Source organism: Nipponia nippon, unplaced genomic scaffold (assembly GCF_047370975.1).
Source record: "Nipponia nippon isolate SJK-2023a ecotype South Korea unplaced genomic scaffold, ASM4737097v1 scaffold_3, whole genome shotgun sequence".
NCBI lineage: Eukaryota > Metazoa > Chordata > Aves > Pelecaniformes > Threskiornithidae > Nipponia > Nipponia nippon.
Window position 1 is genome coordinate 99,412,295 of NW_028262347.1, and position 22,887 is coordinate 99,435,181.

The 22,887-nt window shown below is 43.1% G+C and overlaps 1 protein-coding gene across 8 annotated transcripts in view; it reads right to left on the bottom strand.

The window, feature by feature from the left end:
* ZMIZ1 (zinc finger MIZ-type containing 1) overlaps nucleotides 1-22,887 on the bottom strand; it is a 364,625-nt gene that overhangs the window by 148,691 nt on the left and 193,047 nt on the right. For all 8 annotated transcript variants that reach the window (XM_087765607.1, XM_087765617.1, XM_087765610.1 and 5 more), the window contains one exon: nucleotides 13,940-14,050. In XM_087765607.1, the coding sequence (XP_087621733.1) occupies nucleotides 13,940-13,999 (60 nt within the window). In that variant the 5' untranslated portion in view covers nucleotides 14,000-14,050. The remainder of the gene's footprint in view (nucleotides 1-13,939; nucleotides 14,051-22,887) is intronic.

A 22,887-nucleotide genomic window follows, 5' to 3' on the forward strand; every position in this document is an offset into this window, starting at 1 on the left:
TCCTCACAACAAAAAGCCTGCTTAAGAAGAATATTACATCTACTATATTCATCGAACATGAAATTGAAGAGATGTTCTTAGCTCTCGATCCAAGAACAGAAGCACAAAACAAAGCTTATGCCAGATCCATCTATCAGCTTTGTTGTGAAGCATTTCCCATGCATGGCTCCATCCTCTTCAATTGAAATTATTGGCAGCATTTTGACAGAAGCAAGGCGTGTGCCTGAAGAGTCTAGTCTGAAACTGTGCTTCATGTAAACAATGAAAAAAAAAAAAAATCACCTCATTAGTAGATGGTTTAGAAAAAAGTGACAATGAAGCAGATCTTACTATGACACACCTTGGTATATCTTCAAAGCTACTAGTGAAAGGCCACCTAACACCACCATGCCTGCAAGCAACGGTGTTTTCAACAAGTGGAGAGGGGTCGTATGAATAAAATCTGGAGCAGAGATGAACAAAGCCAATGAACTGAATGGATCGGTTCTTTACCAGATTCCTTTCAGTATTATCTGCTTTTTAGAAGGCTATTAGTGAAACATGACAATTTCCATTATTTCAAAACCTAAGAAAATTTTCAGTGTCATAATTTATAACTCCAAAACCCTAATATTTTCTTAGCCTGAATGGAACAGAAATCACAGAAATACTTGATGCATGTGAGTGAATCATTACTGCAGGGATCACCAGGTGGTGCTTTGAAGAAACGGTCTCTCAGAGTCATTTATTTTTGGTCTTGGAAGGAATCTCTGTAGCACTTCAATTAACAGTCTGGTGTAGGGGGATGGAGAAAGCAGCAGAGGACTTTGCTCTCCACTTCACTATCTCCCACAAGAGTGAACTGTACCAGCAAGGCCCCTTTCTGAGGACCAGGCTGACTTTTGGGCTGGATTCCAGGGAAGACAGGAATATCTGTCTGCTGCTTGTGACCACCTCTGGCTTAAATGTTTTATTTACATAAAGAACAGACCATCTTTGTAAATTAGAGTAGTCATATGGGCAGAGGATGCAGGTACACTAGGACACTCAAGTTCATTAGCTTTCACAGCAACTGTCTGTGTGCCTGTTCCAGGGTTTGCTGCTGTGTAGCTGCCTGCGGAGCGGGGGGAAACAACATTCACGTGGGGAGTTACGTAAAACAGCCAACACGTGGCAATTTTTGGTGCAGACATTTCAAAATAGAGCCACTTTTTGAAATTGTTACTCCCTTCCAATTAGGCAGTGATAAAAAAATCTTGCAATAAAACTCTGCAATGGGCCCAAAAGTATAAGCTTCATACCACATATGAATTCAGGCTCCTATGAGTGAAATAGGCATATGTAATAAAGACCTTATTTTTTAAAACTATACTAAAGCACAATGAAGTACTTTCAGTCTACACACCCACACCAAAGTGGGTGCAAACCACTTCCTGCAACCAAAGACTCACTATGATTTTAGAGACAGAAACCAATTATCCACATTGAAGTATGGCAAGGACAACAGCCTTATCTCCTCTAAATATAGAAGACTGCAACCCAGATGTACACTCATGTATCTTAGACAGAACAGTCTAGTAAGTAATGGAAGAATAGCAGTCAAAATTAAGAGCAATTACGGAGGGTTAGAGTTATCTCACACACACATCAAGAAATGTTAACATGACAGCAATGGTATGGAAAGTGAATCATTTAAACATGGAATCCATATGTTCCAGTTTGTTGCTATAGAAAACAAATGTAGAATTTCAATTTACAAATGACATATCCCTGGTGGAGGATTTTTTTTTCTCTCTTTTCTGCGGAACACATCAGACTGAAGGCACAGACCTAATTTGCCACAACTTAACCTATTCAAAATGAGATGTCATGCAAATAAGTTTTTGAGCAGCAAACTGCTTAACTATGCTAAACAAGTTACTGCATTTATTTACGTGATGTCGCACCAAATTATGAAGGCTGACTCAAGTTGTCTGTTTATTTTGCCGAGTTACTTCTGCTCTGTGTCTCACTCCTTGATTTAATTGAGCTGCTGAAGATAATATAACTTATCACGCAGACACTATGCCATGTTGCTAGATTCTAGGTTAATTAACAGTAGCCTACAGTCACTGAATTTCTCACATGGTTAGCCACTTGGACCCTGTCTACTGTCTAGTTTCACTAATCAACGAGTCTGGGAATTTTACATTAGCGATAGAACACACTAGCAACATACGGAGCTTTTGACTGCACAGAAAAAGAAAACACAGCTAAATGGTAGGTAGCCTTTTCTTCACTCTGAAGTTAACCCGTTCCTAGACACCGTGTGGCAAGGCTGCACACTTGGCAAACCTTCTGGTACAGCAATTGAGGAAATTAAATCCAGGAGGCAGCTGCTCTCCTGCAGGACAGAAAGCTATGGCTGCTGTTCCACAAGCACCGCCAGCTAATGCAAGCACCGGCGGCTGCCAGACCTGAGAGGCTCCTGCCTTCCAAGGCCCTGCGTTCCCCTGCCTGCTCTCCTGCGCAGTACAAGAGGACGCATGGCTACATGGTGAACTAGACTCCTTCTATACTAATAACGTCAGTTGCATTGGCTCTCCAAAATGGCACGCAGTGCGGCCCCTTGAACCTTAGCACTAGCAGGGGAGATAGCAGCAGTGTGTGCCACTCCAGCAGCAGGCCACTCAGGAGCTCATGGGAATGGTCACAGGTTACAGCACATCATCTGTTGACGCTAATACTAGACTGAAGTTGACCTAAAACTAAAGATACATTTTCTTGGTATGCTTAGTCTCATGGCAGGCTACCCCCGAGAGCTTCTTCCCCAAACCACATAATTCCACCACTTCCAGTGCATCAGACCACGCTTGCTATTCTGACCATGAACTTACCTCCCAAATACTGATTTTCAGTCATCACTTACAGTGAGATTCCCTATGTGACCACAGGATCATTAGATCTGACTCAAAGAAGGTGGCAGCAAACACAAGGTAGGGCTGGGAAGGTACCAGGACCCTGATCTCAGCAGCTCACACTTTGGATTAAACGCATCACAAAACTTCTCCCGAAGGTGGAGCTATACCATCAATATAAGAGGAAGACAAAGTTACCTTCACAGTATAAGTATTCCTCCTGCCTCAGAGCAACCCCCCTTTTTGAAGTAATGGTACTTTCAATTATTTCAACCTAGAGAAATATTTTTTGTTATTAATATTCCTCATTATTCTCCATAAGACACAATGCATACAAAGAGAAGTGCCAAAAGCAAAAAATGATTTTTAGTGTTCTGATATTGTATATATTTACTCTGGGGTTAATGCTCAGACTTCAGCCAAGTTACTCCTCGTGTAGACAACAGATTCATCTATGAGTGCTGCAAAACCTTGCAACAGGTTCAGAATTTCAAGTGATATAAAACCCAGTACTAAACCCATCTTTTCCAAGTGATGAGCCAGATATTCAGCATGCCATAAATTTTGTGTAGAGCTCGTGACATTTCAAATGCATGTATACAACTCTGAAGTTCACATGATCTGCTTGCTATTTTCAGCTGCTGGCATGCAGGTTTTCAAGCCTTTCTCCACAACAATGAAAGTTCTCATATGGTTGTAAAATCTAGGAATTTAAAAGCAAAACAAAACATACAGCAGTTAATCGAACTTAAATATAAAAATAAGGATGCTCAAAACTATTAATGCAGAAACTGTAGTTCCTTTGGAACTAATCTGGTTGATACTGGTTGAGGAAGGAACTGACCCACTCTTTTCCATGCCTACACGGCTTTTCTAACTCTGGTGCATACCTGCTCTGACCCTTTAGAGACAGGATTTGGTGTCCAGGTGCTTTGGCAGACTCTGCCAGGCAATTTAGACTTTCGTTTTCTCTATCTTAATATTCATCCAGATATGCCTGCAATCACATGTAATGAAAATGCACTGTTGTACTGAAGGGGGACGAAGAAGGGAGTAGGAAAGAAAAGGACTGGGAAAGGGAAGGGACAGAGAGAACAGAAAGATTACACGCCCTTCAACTGAAACAACCCAGGAGCAGAATTACTGTGGTCCTGCATGTTGGGCAAAGGGTGTTCAGCTCCCAAAGGAAAATTAATCACCCATCTAAAGAATGTAAACAGGATTCCTGGTCAGACACCCTTGACACAGCGTAACCAAGGGGAGACAAGGCTAGTCTCTGTGTATTACTCAGCACACAAGTATGTTCCCACTAGACCTAAATTTGATAGCTCACTCAGCACCATAAGCAAGCAGTAGAGGACCTGCAAATCAGCAAGGGTCATTTGCTGTAATACATTAATAGAGCCTTTATTACTTTAAAACCTGAACAAACTCCGTGAGTGAGCCCAACCATGAGCCCCTCTTCTCCCCCTCCCATGCACAGGCCTCTACTTCAGATCCCCATCCACCAAGAATTCTCTCTCTCCCTGGCATGCCCTCCACTCGCTGCAACAGAGCTCAGGGGGTGTTACAGAAATACAGGACATTAACCAAGGATATGCTTTCAATGTAGAAAATGCCATAACCTGAAATAGGAGGTTTCTCTATTTTTTTTTTTTTTTTACAGTCAAGTGTGATTATACAAAGGCCTTATCCACAAGCAGCTATACTCAGTATATTAAAAACTCATCTGCAATGAAGATTCAAAACAAATGGTCTTTTTCTTTTTCAAGAGGATAGAGGGGAGTATTGAGCTATTTTCTGTCTTTTGGGAGAGTGATTTTTGTTTATCTGGATATGGTTATATATAGTTCAATTCTCTACAGTCCCCTTCAATATGAAAGACTGTTTTATTTATTAAAAAATTAAAAGGCTCAAGCTGTGCATTTTGTATTCAGATAATCCCCCCCTCCCAATTTAGTGTTTGTGAGATTGAGAGATCCCTAATTAATAGAATTATCTTGCACTTACATGGCTCATTCCATTGGAGGCTTTATAAATATTTTATCAAGCTCACATTTTGAGAAGCACTAGATACACTGAGAGAGAGAGATTAAAACCATGTTAGCCATGCCTACGTACAAAAAACAGAATGAAAGGGAGTCACCTTTGCCCCATTTGTCCAGCTTCTTTTTCAAAGGAAAACAGTAAATACCGAGCAAAGACCAGCACCTCTTTATCAGACATTTTAACTAGATGAAAATACTGGATAAGACAAGCAGGGGAGTCAACACTAAAGACAGGAGATCACATACTAAATAAATGAGAAAAAGAACAAATAGAAAACACAAGCATCACTGAACCGCAAAAAAGCGAGTTGTCCAGTTGTGAGCCGTAAGGGAACAAAACCTGTACTAATGCAGATTTCCACAGACACTTCTTTCATACACTTTTAGTATAAAGTGTGTGTATAAATCAGTATTCGTTTCAGAAAAGGTCAATGCCTGGTAATTGAAAAGCCTTACTCTGTTGCTTGGATCTCCTATACCATGAGATCTGTGAGGAAGATTGTGCATCTATGTGCATGCGCTGGAGGAAAGAAAAGGAAAGATACTGCAGCCTTGGCTTGTCCGTCAGTTTTACCAAAGTGTTACAGATGGATTCAACATGCTGATCCTCAAGCGCTATACACAGAAGCCAGAAGAGCTAAAACAGGAATCACACCCTAGCTCTGCTGATCAGAATTACATGGCCGTCTTCCTGCTCCGTACCTTTCATATCTACATAACTGTAGTATATTTATGATATACTTCGATATAACTTTGTGTTATATAAGGGAACGTCCAACAAATTAAACTTCTTTTGTCATAAACTCATCTACTGCTGTTCCACCCCACTCTCCCCTACCCAAGAGGAAACTGAGACTTAGGGGTCTAAAGGACCTGACTGAAGATAGAAATGGGGCACACTAGTGGCAACGTGCCCTTTTGTTCATCTACCAATAAGTGGAACAACAGTGCCCAGTCCAGTCTTTGTACCCTTCCTACCACCAGCCCCTGGACTGCTATTATGCCAGCTGAGACCACCAAGAACAGTATGGTTTACAAAAGACTCAAAATAATCAGAGGGCTCTGAATTATATTTCCTTAATCACTCACAAAGACTGATTTTATAAGTCAAGAAACAAAGGTACAAATGTTTGTTCTTTCTCTAAGGCCATGCTCAGTAATGCAAGGCTCCAATCTATCTGTACATTTGCAATTACAGCTCTACTGAATTATGAAATCAGTTTGCCTAACCAGTTCATTCACTCTTCTTGGCAACAGAAACAAGCCATTCTCCATTAGTATCTCCCTGTCATAACATGCTAGCATGTCTCTATATGTGACTACAGCAATGAAGCTGAGGCTTCTTTGGCTTTATCATTCCAATAGACAATATAACGATACAGAAGCTTTCTTCTCTAATGCACTCATGATTTTCAGCAGGTAGTTTCAGTCCTAAATACCTCGACATATCAAGGAGTTAATTTTCTCAAAGCAGTGGCCATGCTCTTTCCCTTAGAATACTATTGCACTATTAGAATAATGATCTAAATACTTACTTAAATTGTTAATGGTTTTTATTGATGAAAATAGGCTTATTTGTTCCAGACTTGTTTACCTGCCTTCTTTAAAAACCAACCAAACAAAAAAACCAACCAAACAAAAAAATTATCTTCACAATGTCTTTTAGTAGAAGATTAAGTGAAGGATACAGGCAAAGTGAGGCATCTACATAAATAATTCTGTGTTATGAACCATTTAATAATTTGAGGTGCATATCACAACATTTTGAAAAGTTGGGGTCAGTGGGTTTTTTCATGCAGTTCTTTCCATATCAAGGTGTTTAAAGACATTAATGAAGTATTACAACATCGCTTGACTGGAAGATTATTGTCAGTAGTGCATCCTTTGAAAAGAAATAACACTACCCAAGAGTATAAGGTGAGTTGATGGCAAGGGGAAAAAAAGCACCGACTCAAATTTCCCTGACTTATGTACTGAACCAACTTTAAAAAATGCATTTAAACTAAATACGTTTATTCATTTTCTAAATTTCCGGAGAATAAATGCACTGATTTTGAAAAATAACCAATAGTCTTCAGTATACCTGGTCAACCAGCAGCACGTTAGTTGGACATATTTTGTTTTGCAATTAATTTTTTTTTACTTGAGTAATTTACTTACTTACTGATTGCGTTTTATAGCACTTTTAATCAACTGACTAAATCTTTATTATTTTAATCTCTTAATCTATGCAGAGATAAAAATCTCAAGGTGACTATTTAAAACAACCACTACATGAACTGATACCACCATGGAAGATGTAAAATTCTCATGGGTCTTACCAGCCAGCTAGACATTACTGAGATATTTCAAAGTCAAAAGGAAAAATGCTTCCCCATACATCTTTTTCATTTGCACGTGCTTACAAAACTGTCCACAGCACGCGCTTTGTGACCTGCCGATGTACAACGGTAACAGCTCTTCTTGCGTAATGCACAGAAGTAATAAGGAGCGAACACCACCAGTATAGGAGAGGTTTCCTTCAGTAGATGAGAGCAGAGGTCTGCACAGCTGAAGGCTCTTGGTATTAACAGTACTATCACCACTTCAATCAACTTTTCTAAAAACACCTTTTGCTTTTACAAACAGGTACAATGGCCCTTAAGTGCAAATGCTGCGTTAAGTCATACCTGCTATGGATTTGCTGTTGCACTAATGCACACAACAGAAGGAACTCAAGTAGCAAGTGCATATGTATGAAGTGGCATGACAGAAGCTAGAGAGGTGTTGCTAGCTACATCACATGTTCACTGCAGAGTCTGACCCAGCTACTGATAAAAAGGATTTCCTATCCTCATCTGATGCCAAGGTGACACCGTGGATCCAACTTACAGATTTCTAGAATTTTAAAATGTTCATCCGTATTTACCAATAGGCAATTTTAAGCAATAGGCCAGATTATTTAGTTGTACAGAAAAGAACAAAATTATTTTAAATACTGTAAGTACTAGTAGTTTTAAGTGTAAGTTTAAAACGTGTATTTTCTCTTTGCAAACAGTTAACATTACTGATGTCCCAGCACTCAAGGACAGGTACTGCAGTGAAACAAGCAGCAGAACTGGGAAGGAGAGAAGTACACCCACACCAACTTGACCAGCCCGCCTCAAAAGATGATGGGTTATATTCCGCCCACTGGAATCTCATCAGATAAACAAATTAGCCAAATGCTGCAAACATTGAAGAGGTGTTTTCTTCCCCCTCCCCTCCAAAAGTGTTCTAGCACTTTGCTCTTTCCTTTGTGGCTTCTCTGCCTGAGCCAGAGCAGTCCCTACCAGGATGCAGGATCTAACAGGGCAGGAATGTTGATTGACAAGTCTCTAAATGGACTAGAGGAGCCAGGAAAGATGCTCTGCTGTCAGTTTTTCCTAAACATACTTAACTCTAGCAGAGGAATATTCCAACAGACTCAGCACAAAAGCAGACAAAGAATTGCAGCTATGGGTCTCAGAAAAAAAAAATATAGCTACTAAGATGGCACTGATGGACCATTCAACCAATAAGGTGTAACACTTGAGGCCCACAGAATGTCATATTTAGCTGCCAAAAAAACCTGTAACGCTTGTAGGGGCTACAACCAAAAAATATGTATTCTAAACAAATGTGCCCTTCATAAGAATACTTCTCATTTTCAAAGTTCTTGAAGAATGAAATTTTCATGAGGCTTTATTAAAACCTTTTCAGCTGTAATTTCATACCAGTCCATATTAACCAGTCCAAAATACTGCTGAGCATTTACATGAGTCTGCAATAATAATACTGAAGAGCAGAAGAATTAGTTCAAACATTTCAGGGCTTAAATGCTAACCATTATGTAAATATACAAAGAATTCTATTTTCCTCTGAATTGCAAGCGACCAAAAACCCAGTTGCTGAATGATGAAAGAAATGGGCCTGTTTGTTTCCAATTTGAGCAAGAAAAGATCAACACAAACACACAGCAATTACAACTTTTAGCATATCTCTCTGAATGGCTGGGTAGGCATTATAAAGCATCGCAACTGCAGCAATTCAGCAAGCTTTCTTGAAGGAAAGAGGGGAGAAATGCTAATCTGTTTCTAGAAATCAGCTGTGTGATGTGTGCCTCCAATTAAGTGGGGTTCCACAAGTGATCCAGCATCATTTGATGATATTGTTCCACGTGTCCTGATGTAACGCGACACAAGCAGCAGGAACAACCTTCTCTGTTCCCACCATGACCAAATACTTTTGACATCAGAGAGCCTTTTCATACTTCCCTTTAACCTGTTACTAAAATTTCTGCACAGCACAAGTATGTACCCTGACAACCATCCTCAGCACAGCAGGAAGATATCATGCACCTATTCTGAAAGTTGTGGCTTCCTTGTAACTTAAATATAGAAAGATTTTCTCCATCTTCCCCTTTTCAAGAATTTCAGAAGAGATGTATAGAAACCTTACAAACTAACTGACAGCAGAGACAACAAAAAGTAGAAGTCCCTAGATTTAAAATAGCTCTAAGTTTTGAAAGTGGACCCATCAGGGTGAGAGTAGAGAGGAGATGTCACGCAACCCACTGATTTTGGCTGGTATTTGCTTGTATCACATAAGGAAAATAATGGACGGTGTTTGATTAAAGCCATATCTCTGGTCTATTATGAGGAACAGTTTAAAAAACCCAGTCAATTCTCTGTCGGGACTTCCTATGCAGTGGGAGCCAAGCTGGCTCCTTCCAAAGGCTGTGCCTGGGCTCCGGGCACCAGGGAAGCCCTCAAATTCAGCTCTGTGCCCACCCAAGCCAGCTCCTGCTGCCCTGGAGTTCCATGGTAGACAGTGCATCAGAGCCACTCGAGCCATGAGTACTCGGTAAATAAACAGATTATTACCACAGCCTCAAATAGGGCAGTTCTCAGGAGCTATCGGACCTTCGCTGAGCACAAAATCATTTTGTGTTTTTGTTTGTATGGACAAAGAATTAAAGAAAAAAAGTCTGCACCCTGAAGATCCAGCCTCCTTCAATGTACCCTGAAGAGTCTCCTGTGTCATGACAAACTAATTGCGTGTGTTCAGGGAAGGCTGTTACTTTGGCTTTTTCCACTGTGTATCAAAAAAACCTATGTTTGATTTTAAAGCACATGCACTTAAAAATACTGAGGGAATCAGCTACAAAGAGACCACACAAGCTGTACAGCCTTCCACAGAAGTCTGGGGTTTTTTAAAGCATAAATACACAGCCACCTCTTCAGTTTGCCCTTTCATCTATTCTGAAACACTTCTTAACACACATACACACACACACACACTTCATTTCCTAACTAGCTGATCATATACAAGTTTTGGGTTTAGTATCTTTGAAGAGCTAAAAAAGATGAAGGTAAAACACCACCTTGATCCTGGAACAGAAGTCAGCAAGTATATTGTGGGTGTCTTGCAAGTCACAGAGCTGGGAAGAAAGAAGCCTGTCCTGACCCTGTATTGAAACCTGATCTAGTTAAAGAGGCACATGGATTACCATTTATAGCGTTTCTCAGGGGCCGGGGTGAGGGGCAAGGAGGGCGGCAGACAGCTCTCAGTCTGGCTGCGTGAGCCACTAGCTGGCAGCAAGGTTATAAAACATGCAGGTGCTGGGCGCCAAGGCAGCATCGTTTTCCTCCCACCGTTGCAGTGCACCTTCCATGCCGCTGCTGTGTTAACCACCCTGAAAGCACACATCTCTTCAGGAGAACAGCAATACTGTTTGTTCACAGGCTGGGAAGAAATGATAAAAGACTGGAGACAGAGGAAGAAAAGGCAGGCAGATTTTTGTCTGACCCTGCAGTTAATCCCCAAAATCGGTGAAGATACGTTGATACGGCCATGCAAGGTACTGCTTTGCTCCCAAAACCAATGTATACATAACAGCGTGCGGTTCAGTTCTCTACGGGTGAACTGGAAATTACGCTTTGTGGAACCACGTTAATTTTGCCAGCTAATGACCTGTCTCAAAGAACAAGGTAAATATCTCCAAGCTGGAAATTTATGACCCTGTGACAGAGAGGTGAGTCTCCTCCAAAAAGCTAGTCAGAGTCGGTTTCTGTCTCCTTCTCCACCATGGCAAGGTAACAGCACAAGATTTTGGAACTACGAAAAAGCAAAGTGCAGTCTCTATGCTAAGTTCTTCAACAGCAACAAAAAAACCTCAGCCATTCTTCTCCAACAAAACTGCGAGTATTGCCACTTTCACAAAAAAGCTTTCTGCTATATATTTTTGGTATTCAGCCACTACCTTAGTTAACTACACTTTTTCATGAATTGAAAACAAAAGCATCCCTATTCTCTTATTCCAGCCTGTACAGAACGCAGGCACCACGAATTCACTAGCATGCCCAGGTAGGATACCTCCTTGTCAGGCATCCTTTGCTGTCTGACAGAACAGAGCAGCTACGCAAGCATGCCCCTGCCCACCAGAAAACCCTGAGCTTTCTTCCAAACGGGATGAAACAAAACCGAGAATGCTCCATGAATGATGGGAAGTCTGACCTTCCTCCCTGCCCCTTGGCCTTCATCGCTGAAGAAACATCCTAGCTGCCTATGTAAACCAGCACTATGTATAAATGAAGTTAGTGGTTTAATTGACAGGGTACCCATTACATAGCAAAAATGTCTCTTTAATACTGTAAGAAATGTAATTTGATATTCTTTTATCTAATTAAAGTACAAATTCTCTATGCACAGAAACCGACAGCTCTAGAAGAAGGAACTGAGCAGCATCCTCCATTTGTCTCCACTTGATCTGAGGGTCTGTTCTTAGAGCTGGATGGTTAAATTGTTCTGCAAGTCACTTCATTCTTCATCCTATGAGCTAGGATGGCCAAAAAGGACACCAATTTGTGCCAACCAAGAGGATGTTTTTTCTGAACCAGGTAGTTGTTTGTAAGAAACTGGGATGAAATCCCCAAATTCGTATTTCCCTCAGGCCTCTAAAGGGCCATGAGATGCATTACCTTTCACCACAGAGTGACAGAAGAGAGAGAGAGCCACCACAGACCGAGGCTGGATTATGACCAGCAATTCTGCAGGGACAGATTCCTATTTCTGCTCCTTGACCTACGAACTAGCTTTGTTTGATTTATTCTGAAATCCTCTCTTATAAAGGAAACATGGAGAGAAAAATCAGCTGGTTTAGGTATAAACGCAATTCTTTTTTATATCCCCCAAAGCATCTGCATGGCCAGACTTGCAAATAAACAATTTTCTGTTCTTTGCGTTACAACACATTCTAGAAAATACAAACCTCTATTAATATCTAGGCAAGCATGACAAAACATAATGATGGAGACTGCTGAAACTAAGAGAATGGAAACAGATGATCACAGAATCGTAGAATATGTCAAGTTGGAAGGGACCCATAAGGATCATCGGATTCGACTCCCTGCTCCTTGCAGGACAACCGAACGCTAAACCATACGACTAATAGCGTCATCCAGGTGCTCCTCGAACTCTTGACAGGCATGGTGCCATGACCACTTCCCTGAGGAGCTCGTTCCAGCGACTGACCACTCAATGACAAACCTTTTTCTAATGTCCAATCTGAACTTCCCCTGACACAGCTTCATTCCTTTTCCTTGAGTCCTATTGCTGGTCACCAGAGAGAAGAGATCAGCACCTCCCCCTCCTCTGCCCCTCTTGAGGAAGTTGTAGATAAAAGAAAATAAGTTTAAAAATCTATACTGATCCAATACCACCCCCATGCTTATTTTTTATCAGTTCCTTTGATTTAGGGTGCTTGTGTCTACAACACAAAGAAATCTATGAACAGGGAAATGCTGCGCTCCCTCAAGAAGCAACATGCACATGTCCCACAGCAAAAGTAGGCAGGGAGTTTTTTAACTTAGTTAATGCAAATATCAAAATGAAACAGCAGGACTCTGGCCTCTAAACATGCTGTGGCCTGAACTGACAGAGAAAACTGTTCAGACAACAGAGAAAAATGTTTGGGGGCCATTATTTCACAGAATAATCTCTTTCTGCTTTTCCAATGTAATTCAGAAAATTTCAACGAGCTCTGAAGAGATAAATTTTCAAGCACATCTCATGGATCCCACTGGGATAACTAGTCTTCAAAATACCTGCGTGCTGCTTGCATTTATGCACCTGTTTGCTACATGCATGCATTGGTTTAGAGGTAAAACCAGAAAACATCAACATGAGAAACCATTCTCTTGGTCATCTCCTTTACACAAAGGACCATGGCTATAAATTTTCTGTAAGGATTCTTGCATGCGGAGAAGAATGTATGTGAGGGAAGGATACATGCTGCCTGCAATGCCAGAGAGCAAAGCTCACTGAGAAGGGCAAAGCAGGAAAAGATGGCATCTGCTCATTCCATCCTTGCCTTTGTAGTTTCACTTGGTTATAAAGGCATTTACAAGCACAGTTACAGTGGGGAAATCTGTAAATGAGACTTAGATCCCACTGCCTTTTAGTGAATTATAATGGCCCTTCATCATCACAAACAGATGCTTCTGAAAATTCTACCTTGCAAATGGAAGTTTTTACATCTCTGCACAAACCGATTAACCCAAGCACTTGGACGTATACCAACCGTCCAAGTTCAAGTCTCCAGGTAGTGCAGGTCTCAGATCAGATACTGGATTAGAATCAAAACTGGCCCATTGAAATTTTGGATTGCTGTGCTCAGAACACAAATACGACAGCTGCCCGCTGTGACACCTTCAGGGCAGAGCTGGCAGGACTAGCACTGCTCTGCTTTCAGCTGAGATAGATTTGCTGAGTCTCCAGGCTGAAGATTTCTTAGAAAAGTGAAAGGGAAAGTTTGGCTTTTGAGGTTTATACACCAGCTCTTGCAGCAGATAGTCTTCTCTTCAATAAGATTACAATGTCTCATTCCTACCACTCTCCTCCCCTCTAAAAAGGCAAGGATATTCATTAAGCAACAGGTAACCATAATGCACAACACACCCTGTCACACAATACACAACGCTCATCTAGCAGCAACGATCTCCACCTTCAGCTTACCTGTTTTATGCACTGCAGCCGGTCATTAGTCTGCTGTATGTGCCTGTCCATAGAATTCATTTTGATTGTCTCCACTTGGCTTCTACCTGAAAGCCATTAAAATCCCTCGATCTGCAAGACAAAAAGGACAGTAAAGATCACTGAGCACAGTCCATTGCACTTCTACCACCTGAGCAATCGAGCAGAGCCGCTTGCAAGAAACCCCTGAGCATGCTGCAAGATAAAATACTAATAATCCTAATAACAATGACAGTCTGGCTTTTGCAAGGACAAGGGCATGGGGATTCTTCCTAATCTTCCTCTAAGAGAAAATACCTCCCATAAATATTAAGCGAATCAGATATGGCAGAGTATTATATGGCCAAATAACACAAAAGGTGTGCTATGAAGACTCTCTATTTCTGTATCAAAAATAAAAGCAATAGGTATACTTTGGACTCTCCTCCAATCTTAAAACTAGCAGACCTGTTTAATGAGCCCTTGAAACGGCTGAGACAACAGTGAGTGAAGGACGGGGATTCACAACTCAACCAAGACTTTCAGAATGATGATTCCAGATACACAACCCAGTGTATACGGAAGAAGCCTGGTGTTCAGACCAGAATCATAGAATCGTCAACGTTGGAAAAGACCCTCAAGATCATCGAGTCCAACCGTTAACCTAGCACTGCCAAGTCCATCTATACCATGTCCCTGAGCACCACATCTACCAGTCTTTTAAATACCTCCAGGGATGGAGACTCAACCACTTCCCTGGGCAGCCTGTTCCAATGCTTGACCACCCTCTTGGTGAAGAAGTTTTTCCTAATATCTAACCTAAACCTCCCCTGGCGCAGCTTGAGGCCGTTTCCTCTCATCCTATCACTCGTTACTAGGGAGAAGAGACCAACCCCCACCTCGCTACAACCTCCTTTCAGGTAGTTGTAGAGAGCAATAAGGTCTCCCCTCAGCCTCCTCTTCTCCAGACTAAACAACCCCAGTTCCCTCAGCCTCTCCTCATAAGACTTGTGCTCTAGACCCTTCACCAGCTTTGCTACCCTCCTCTGGACACGCTCTAGCACCTCAATGTCCTTCTTGTAGTGAGGGGCCCAAAACTGGACACAGTACTCGAGGTGCGGCCTCACCAGTGCCGAGTACAGGGGCACTATCACCTCCCTGGTCCTGCTGGCCACACTATTCCTGATACAAGCCAGGATGCCATTGGCCCTCTTGGCCACCTGAGCCCACTGCTGGCTCATGTTCAGGTGGCTGTCAGCCAACACCCCCAGGTCCTTTTCTGCCAGACAGCTCTCCAGCCACTGGCTGAGCCATTCCTGCCTTCTAGAAAAATTGGGCTCTTTAAGGTATCCATAGCTGAACAAACTACTTGTTACCTCTGGAAAAAACACGTCCTGCGTTCTTTAGGCCCATCTCTAACAAACTGTGTAACTTAAGGCAAATTAAAACTTCCCTGTGACTTAAAAAAAAAAAAAAAAATCTCGAAAATGGAAACGAAGGCTCAGAGTGGTGTTAGGAGTATTAATTCGTGTTGCTATAGCTGTATAAAATCATCAAATGAAAACTGGCTACAAGTTATGATGATCTAGAGAGCAAACCCGCAGTCCCCTAAGCCCACCACCGACGCTCATCATGCGGAGTTATGTTTGTGGATACAGCTTGGTACACACTGGTGCCATCAAGATGAGCCCTGCTCCGGTATTCGTTAACTCTTTTTCAGAGCCATGCTTTACATCATACTCCATGATCACACATAAGCAGCTCCTCGTCAAGATAACGGTATATGTCTGGAATCAAGAACGATGTCTGCAAGGGGGGGAAACAGTAGGTCCTAAATCAACACACACATATCATGCTGAGTTTGCCATTTACCTCTCCGTTATCCTTGTGTTCAGACTGGGGTAAGAGGGTTAGCCACAGCACAAACAGCCCTACTGATCTGATAGGCAGGAATGGCCAAAATGGCACTCGAACCAAGAGCAAGACACTTAAAATATAAGTAAGCATAAGTAATCCTCCCAGTGTGAGCGTGCCTTGCATTTCACTGGGCCCCCTCCACCCATTCCCTCTCTCTGGCCTTGCCTTATAATTTTCCTATAGTGGCAGAACAGCAGATCACGAAGAGAGAAGCCAACAACTCATCAACAGTTTCAGGCCATAATTCGTATCACCAAACGGTTTGCACCGTGACTTCTACTTATTTATGTTTTAAGCAGAACTGCATGAGACCCCAGCCTGTACTTAATAAGCTGAGCAGTTTTAAGTGCTTTTTTCTAGAATTCACTTCTCAGGGGCACAGAGATGTTTCACAGATACGTATGTATACTCTGCTGTTTCAATCACTTTCACGGCATCTAAAATGGAAACGAAACCATCAATATTGCGCATTGGAACACGAAAACAGTCTTTGCCTACAAATTCCCCTATCCTTTTACTATGACAGAGCAGTACAGTCTAAAAAGTTGTATCCTGATGCTCACGAGCAAGGAGTGGGCACAGATTAAGAAATACATACCCAAATGCTGTATTTATGTGAAACTTTATACTAGCACAACCAAGGTCCCAGACTTGCACGGAAACCTCTCCCTCATGAACCTCTTCAGTGGCACTGAGCAGTTTGTTATTCACAGAGCTGTCCGTGACAAATCTCTTTTCCACTCCCTACACACACATCAAGAGATAGCAAATTTTTCAGATAGTTGTTCGGTTAGAGAAGCTGGCCGCTCACCACTCCTACTACACATGACTCAACATCTCTTCTGCTAAAGCACCTCTACAAGACCAGCACTGTCCGTACTCAATCCCCAGAAGGAGAAGAGTGTTCCCCATGGTGGAAACCCTGGCTGTCTGGCTGTCACGACAAGACAGACTCCAGACACGGCATCCGCGTGCGTCCCACGCACCCGAGCTGCTTGAGATTTCTGTACCTAGCTGATAATGTTCTTCCATGGCTCCTGCCGGATTAGACTCGGGGAAAGAAATCTTTTCTGCTAGACAGCTAAATGAGGTCTCATAACAGCAGCTCAATCTCCTCATCTCCACACTCCAAACACAAGAGGGTTCAATAAAGCACTCCTGTCAATAAATTATACTACTTATGGAATGGAAGAGCCAGTTTCACATACAAGTATTATCGTTTGATTATGCCACTGCCACCTTCTCAATAGCAAATGCCATCCAAAGGTTCTTTAGCAAATATAAGTTGATATATTTTATTAAAAGCAAGTAACAGTCTTATCTGCCTTTAAGACCCCCAAACAGACCTCAGTAGTCATGAAGTTTAATCTCTCAGTGGACAGCAGAGGTATTTATCAAGAGATAAGGTAGCCCAAACATGACACCACTTGAGCAGTGATCCATCTTACAAGCTGGGACACATTATCTGCATTTTAATTGAACATCAGGACAGATGGAGAAGGGCACGTTGAAAACAAATACAAACACATACATGCACATAGATTTTTTGTTGAAATACTTGAAGAAATAAAAAAAAAAAAAAAGAAAAGCCTCAGTTTGTAAGAAGTCAGGACATTTTTGCTTAATGAACCAGTAAGCAAAACACCATATTTCTGGTTGACTTCGTAACACAATTTTTGTCTGTTTTGGCATTACCTATTTAACCTCCTCCGTGCTATACAGCCACACAGAGAAAGTAGAAGCCAAGTCGAAAAGAACATCTATCCCAAGCAACAGATACACAGACATACTCTATACTGCCAGAAAACACAATTCTCAAGTAAAGCCAGATACACCAGCACTCGGACTCATGGCTAGTAGCATCAGGAGCTGCCTCTGATGTTACTGGCAACATACTTCAGGGCTGAGAGACTGCAGAGAGATTTTACAGAGACAATGACAACGACTTGCATTCATGTACTGTCACTCATGCCAACAAACTAGCCTGCATGTTGATTTATGAACTGTACATACAATACCACCCCAATTCTCTGCTTTCCAGTTAATCATAAACAAAATTGAAGGTTGCTATCAGCTACCTGAACCACAGCTTACTATTGTACTTGTCCAAATTGTTATTTCTCGCACACAGCACAGCTTCTCAAAGCCCATTTGGAAAAGCAGAGGGCAGAGCACACAGAACTAAATCGCACGACTGAGCAGGAGCCTGATGGGGCTCTTGGAGGCAGGACTGGGAGTGCAGTCCCCTCTTCTCCTACACAGACATACCATACAATTTCTGTTGTAAACTGATCAAATTCAGTCTCAAAAACGGTTCTGCTTTTAACACCCAATGGCTTCCACTGAAAAGTGCTCTCTGACTCTCACCTTTCCCCTAGTACCTAGAATTATTTTCACCTCCATCCTCAACTCCACTTGTTCTCACGTCACTAGTGCTCTCTGGCTAAAACGCCCTTTGCCCTGCCGAGCTCCCTCCACCTCCTCCCCTCACCGTGTGGACACACACCCACCAAGCCCTTTACCACCGCTGGTTTCCTACTTACACCAGCCCAAGCTCCTTTATTCTCTTCTGGTCAAGAGAAGCCCCTCAGTTCACTAACTCCCCCGGCAAAGTAAACATTTGTTGCAGGAACCAAACAGCCATACTTGTACATATGAAACCTCACCACACACAATGACATTAACACTTTGTACTTTAAATATCCTGCCTCACTCCTACAAGACTAGTTTTTACCTTTCTCTCAGATACACCATAAGAGCATCAAATAGAATAATTTTTTCAGTGAGCATACTGGCTCTAAGTCATTTCTGCTATTAAAAACACAGAGCTCATTAGTGGGAAACCATTATTATCTGGAAATTATTCTGTCATAGGCCTCAGCAAGAATTAAAAGATTAAATGTGGAAAGTGAAAATTATCATATGGATCTGAAGTTTTACCAAGGCAGAATAAGCATTTTGACACCAGACCATTTTGCCTGGAAAACACACCAGCAGAATTAGATTTCCAGTAACTATACCTACTACACAGGTACTGCTGTACACTGGTCTGATTCCCTGTGTGCACATCCACACCCTGAAATTCAAAAAAAAGCCCGTTCTGTCAATCTCACAGTTTTAAAAGTAACTGCAAGATCACCTTACTCAAAAATAATGGTGCTTAAGATACAGAAAGGCCGGCAGGGCCAAATAAGAGCAGACTTCTCTTCGGTTAAGTGCCGAGCACTTATCAGGTCACAAGTGAAAGTGACTTTGCAGGGTCCCTCACTAGCCTCTGGTGTACCCACATTAGGAACCATGCTAAGATTCAGGTGCTGCAAGCAGCTCGAGAGACAGCAGGGGATGTTGCTGATCGGGATTAAGGGTACTGGCAGAGTGGAACAGAGGAGGGAATTTTACCCAGTGCTTCATAACAAATCCCCTGTTTGGTGCACACGTTAGCCAAAAAGGTCCTATGCTACTGCTTTATATGCTAACTCCATCCAAAAAGATAAACAAAAAAAGAAGCGTTCCCAGCACTTTCTGGTAATTCAACAATAAAAAGCCCCATTCTTCTGCTGTCTTTTCTGAGGTAAACACCCAATCTCTCTCTCTCAAAAGCAAAAAAGAAAAAAAATTACGTAAATTGTTCTTTGCCTTCCTTCTTCCCTCCCCTCTAGCATGCAAGTTTACAGCCCTAGGCAGTAATTAAAGAGCCCTCATTTACATATTTATGATGTCTCAAAAATGGAGAATGTGTTTTTTTAAAGGAACAGATGTATCGACCTGTTAGACTTTTTTTTTTTAACCCTAAACGTACTGAATCTTTTTTCTTAAACAACTACTGCGAAACCCTCTTCAATACTGAAAAAAGAATGAAATTATGTAGTGGCTATAAGAAAGAGAATTTCATAAGCTTCTGCTGTGCTCTGTGTTGTTTGAAAGTTCAAGTCAGAAGTTTGCAATTATTATACCAGAAATTGGACTTCCAGTAACATATTTAAGAAAAGTAATTTAGTAAAACGTGGTCCCTACCAGTTCCTAAGGCAGCCTAATCAGCCCCTTCAAACAAACAAACAAACCAACCCCAAACATTTCAGCGCTGCTTCAAAACACCGACATATCTGAAAATGTACTGCAGTTTGAAAGTAAGCGTAGTTTCAGTTCTGCTCTGGGATGAGCTCTCCTCATGGCCAGGGCTGCCATCCACAGCAAGAGCTCTGCCACCCTGGGACCAATGGACCGTGGAAACCTGCTCGCCTGCAGCCAAGGGAGACCTGAATCACAAACTCCAACAGTCCTGACCTTCTCCCCAAGTTTAGAGAGACTCCTCACGCGACCCTTTTTGCTCTCCCTCCTCTCTCGCACGCTTTCTTCCCTCACTGCCAGGCAGAAACAGAAGTAGAGCAGAGCTCACTGAAAACATGTCACCTGCCACCCAGCTGAGGGCCGTGCGGGCCCCGCAGCCCGACCAAGGCTAAGCGCTGCCACCTGCCCCTCACCTGAGCAAGAGAGTGCCATTTCTTGAGAAATCAAGTTTTTAGTGAATAACCTCTCCACCAGAAAGCCATGCTGAGAGCAGAGAAGGGAAGGCAGACCTTCCCTGGAGACAGCCGAGGCAGGGAAACGGCTGCTGTCAGAGGTGTTCGAGGGCCCGCCGCACCGCCTTACGCGGGGTTTCCGTTTCCACAGGGACAAGCGCGCTGCCGGCCGCCCTCTGGGGAACTGTGCCTGCTACAATGAACAAGATCTACTTTGGAGCCATTTCAAACCACTCAGTGAAGACGGACATGAGAGAAAGACACACGAAAAATGCTTATCAGTCAAGAAATCCCTTTTTTAACATTATTGAGTAGCTGAGAGGAAGAAAAGAAGAAAACCGTTCCCTAAGCGTGAATTCAACATAGCAGTTTTCAAACGTCCCTCTTCCCCTCCCAGGCCCATCCCACCATAGAACAGAAGTTAGGTACCACTGTTTATTCAGTCAGCTACAACTAATCATTTCCTGCACGTCTCCAGTGTGCTGAAGGTCGTACGAGAGGGCAGACCATTTGTATCTAGTAAGTGACTTTGATCAAGCAACAAGCCAAGCCAGAGCGAGGGCAGGAGAGGACTGCGCTGGCTAACGACTCGGGGAGAGTGCGGGGCAGGGAGGCCGGGGCCGGGGGCCGCGGCAGAGCTGCCGCCGGCGGGGCGGGAAGCACCAAGCGAGGGCGCAGGCGGGCGGCGGGCACTGGGGGCCAGGGCCGCCCTGGGCCGTGCGGGGAAGCCGGGACCGGGGAGCTCGGTCCCCGCCGCGCCGGCAGAGGGCGCCGCAGGGCCGTGCCACCGCCCGTCCGCCGCGGGGCGCTGGGCCCGGCCACCGCCGCCCTGCGGGAGCGCGGGGCCCGCCGTGCCCGGGGCGGAGGCCGCCGCCCGCCCCGCCTCTGCCGCGGGCGCGGGGCGCTGCGCAGGCCGCGGGGCGGGAGGGCCGCGCTCTGTCGCCTGAAAGCGCGGCTCCCTGAGGAGACGGGTCAGAAATAGCCCCGGCAGCTCTCGGGAGCCCGTCGCCTCCAACGATAAATGTAAGAAACAGCACTGCTCTCAGCACCCGGTCCTGGCGGTAAAACGTGGCAGTCCAGGGACAAAAACCATCTAATCCCACTTGACATTTTCCTTAGCATTAAACATCTTTTAAAAAGTTGTTTCTTGAACTATCAGAGCATACCTCTGTGTGTACACACAGATAAATGCTATTAATTGCATATAATTGCATTAATTCTCCTTTTCAGCATTAGGCTAGTGCCTTCCTGCAGCACAGCAAAACAAACAAAAAAAAACCAAAACAAAAAACCAACGCCAAAACCAAACAAAACCAAAAACCACACAGACCTGTATTCAGACCTCAAAATGCAAAGGTACGATGCAGGTCAGCATGTATGCACCTACATAGGCACAGATGCACAGGCCTATGTCCTCACACCGTAGTAAAAGGTCTTGAAGTCCGCTTTTCAGTAAGAGAATTTTCAAAGATGCTCTTAAAGATTATTTTCCTTTCAAGAAAAAAAATCTGGAAAAAGTTTAATATCTATCCATGACAACTATTTTATTTCCCCTGCTAGATATAGCACTTTAAAAAAAAAAAAAGGAGTATAAAATATCAGGTGAAAGGCCATTTTAATCATTAAACCCTTGAAAAAGGAAGTTGTTTTAATAAGGATTTGTTTACCATAAGCTGCTAAATAGCTACTGCTGTTGACTTTGAGCTATTAAAAAGGGCCAGATGTGAGACAAAGCAGCGTTTGTTATGCTGGGTGAGGAAGAATAGATATTTGTGCTGTGCTGCTTTCCATTGTTGCTCTACAAATGTGCAGTAATCCCCAGAAGACTTTCTATCATCTTTGACTGCGAGAGGGGGAAAGCGAGCGTGCGTGTGTGCGTGTGCTGCCAACAGGCACAGCTTCAGCGAGGTGGGAGTGGGATCTTGTAATTTATGGTGGCTTGAGCTGCAAGGGCTGGCAGTTTTGTCGGGTTTGAGGAAGCTGTTTCTGTAGCCGTGTGCTTGGGAACATTTTTATATACAGAACCTATTATATGCAGGCATGAACAGCCAGCCGGATACACACAAAAGCAAACCCACACATGCCTTTGAAAAAAAGACAGCATGACAGCTTGCATAAGCAAGCCTGCTGGACTCCTCTGGGAGGAGGAGCGGCAGTGCGCAGAAGTTGTTCAATCATGAAGCACATCTGCAGCCTGATTAGAAAAGCAAAGGTGGTAGGGCTAGCTGGAAGCACACACATAGCACTGGGATATGACCTATGCTTCAAGTATAGACATAAAAAAACCCAACCAAAAAACCCCACTAAGCGTGGGATTGCAGGGACATAAAAATACCACATCTCTAGCTAAGGAGAGTGCTCCTTTGAGCCTGGACAAGTTGGTCACCGGCCAGCACTAACTGTAAAGCACATGAACTGCCTCCTGCACTGGCAGCCCTCACCTCCAGCCCGCTGGCTGAAATGACTGTTTTCCTCAGACAGAGAGCAGCATCTGCAGATCCCAGTTTCGGATAA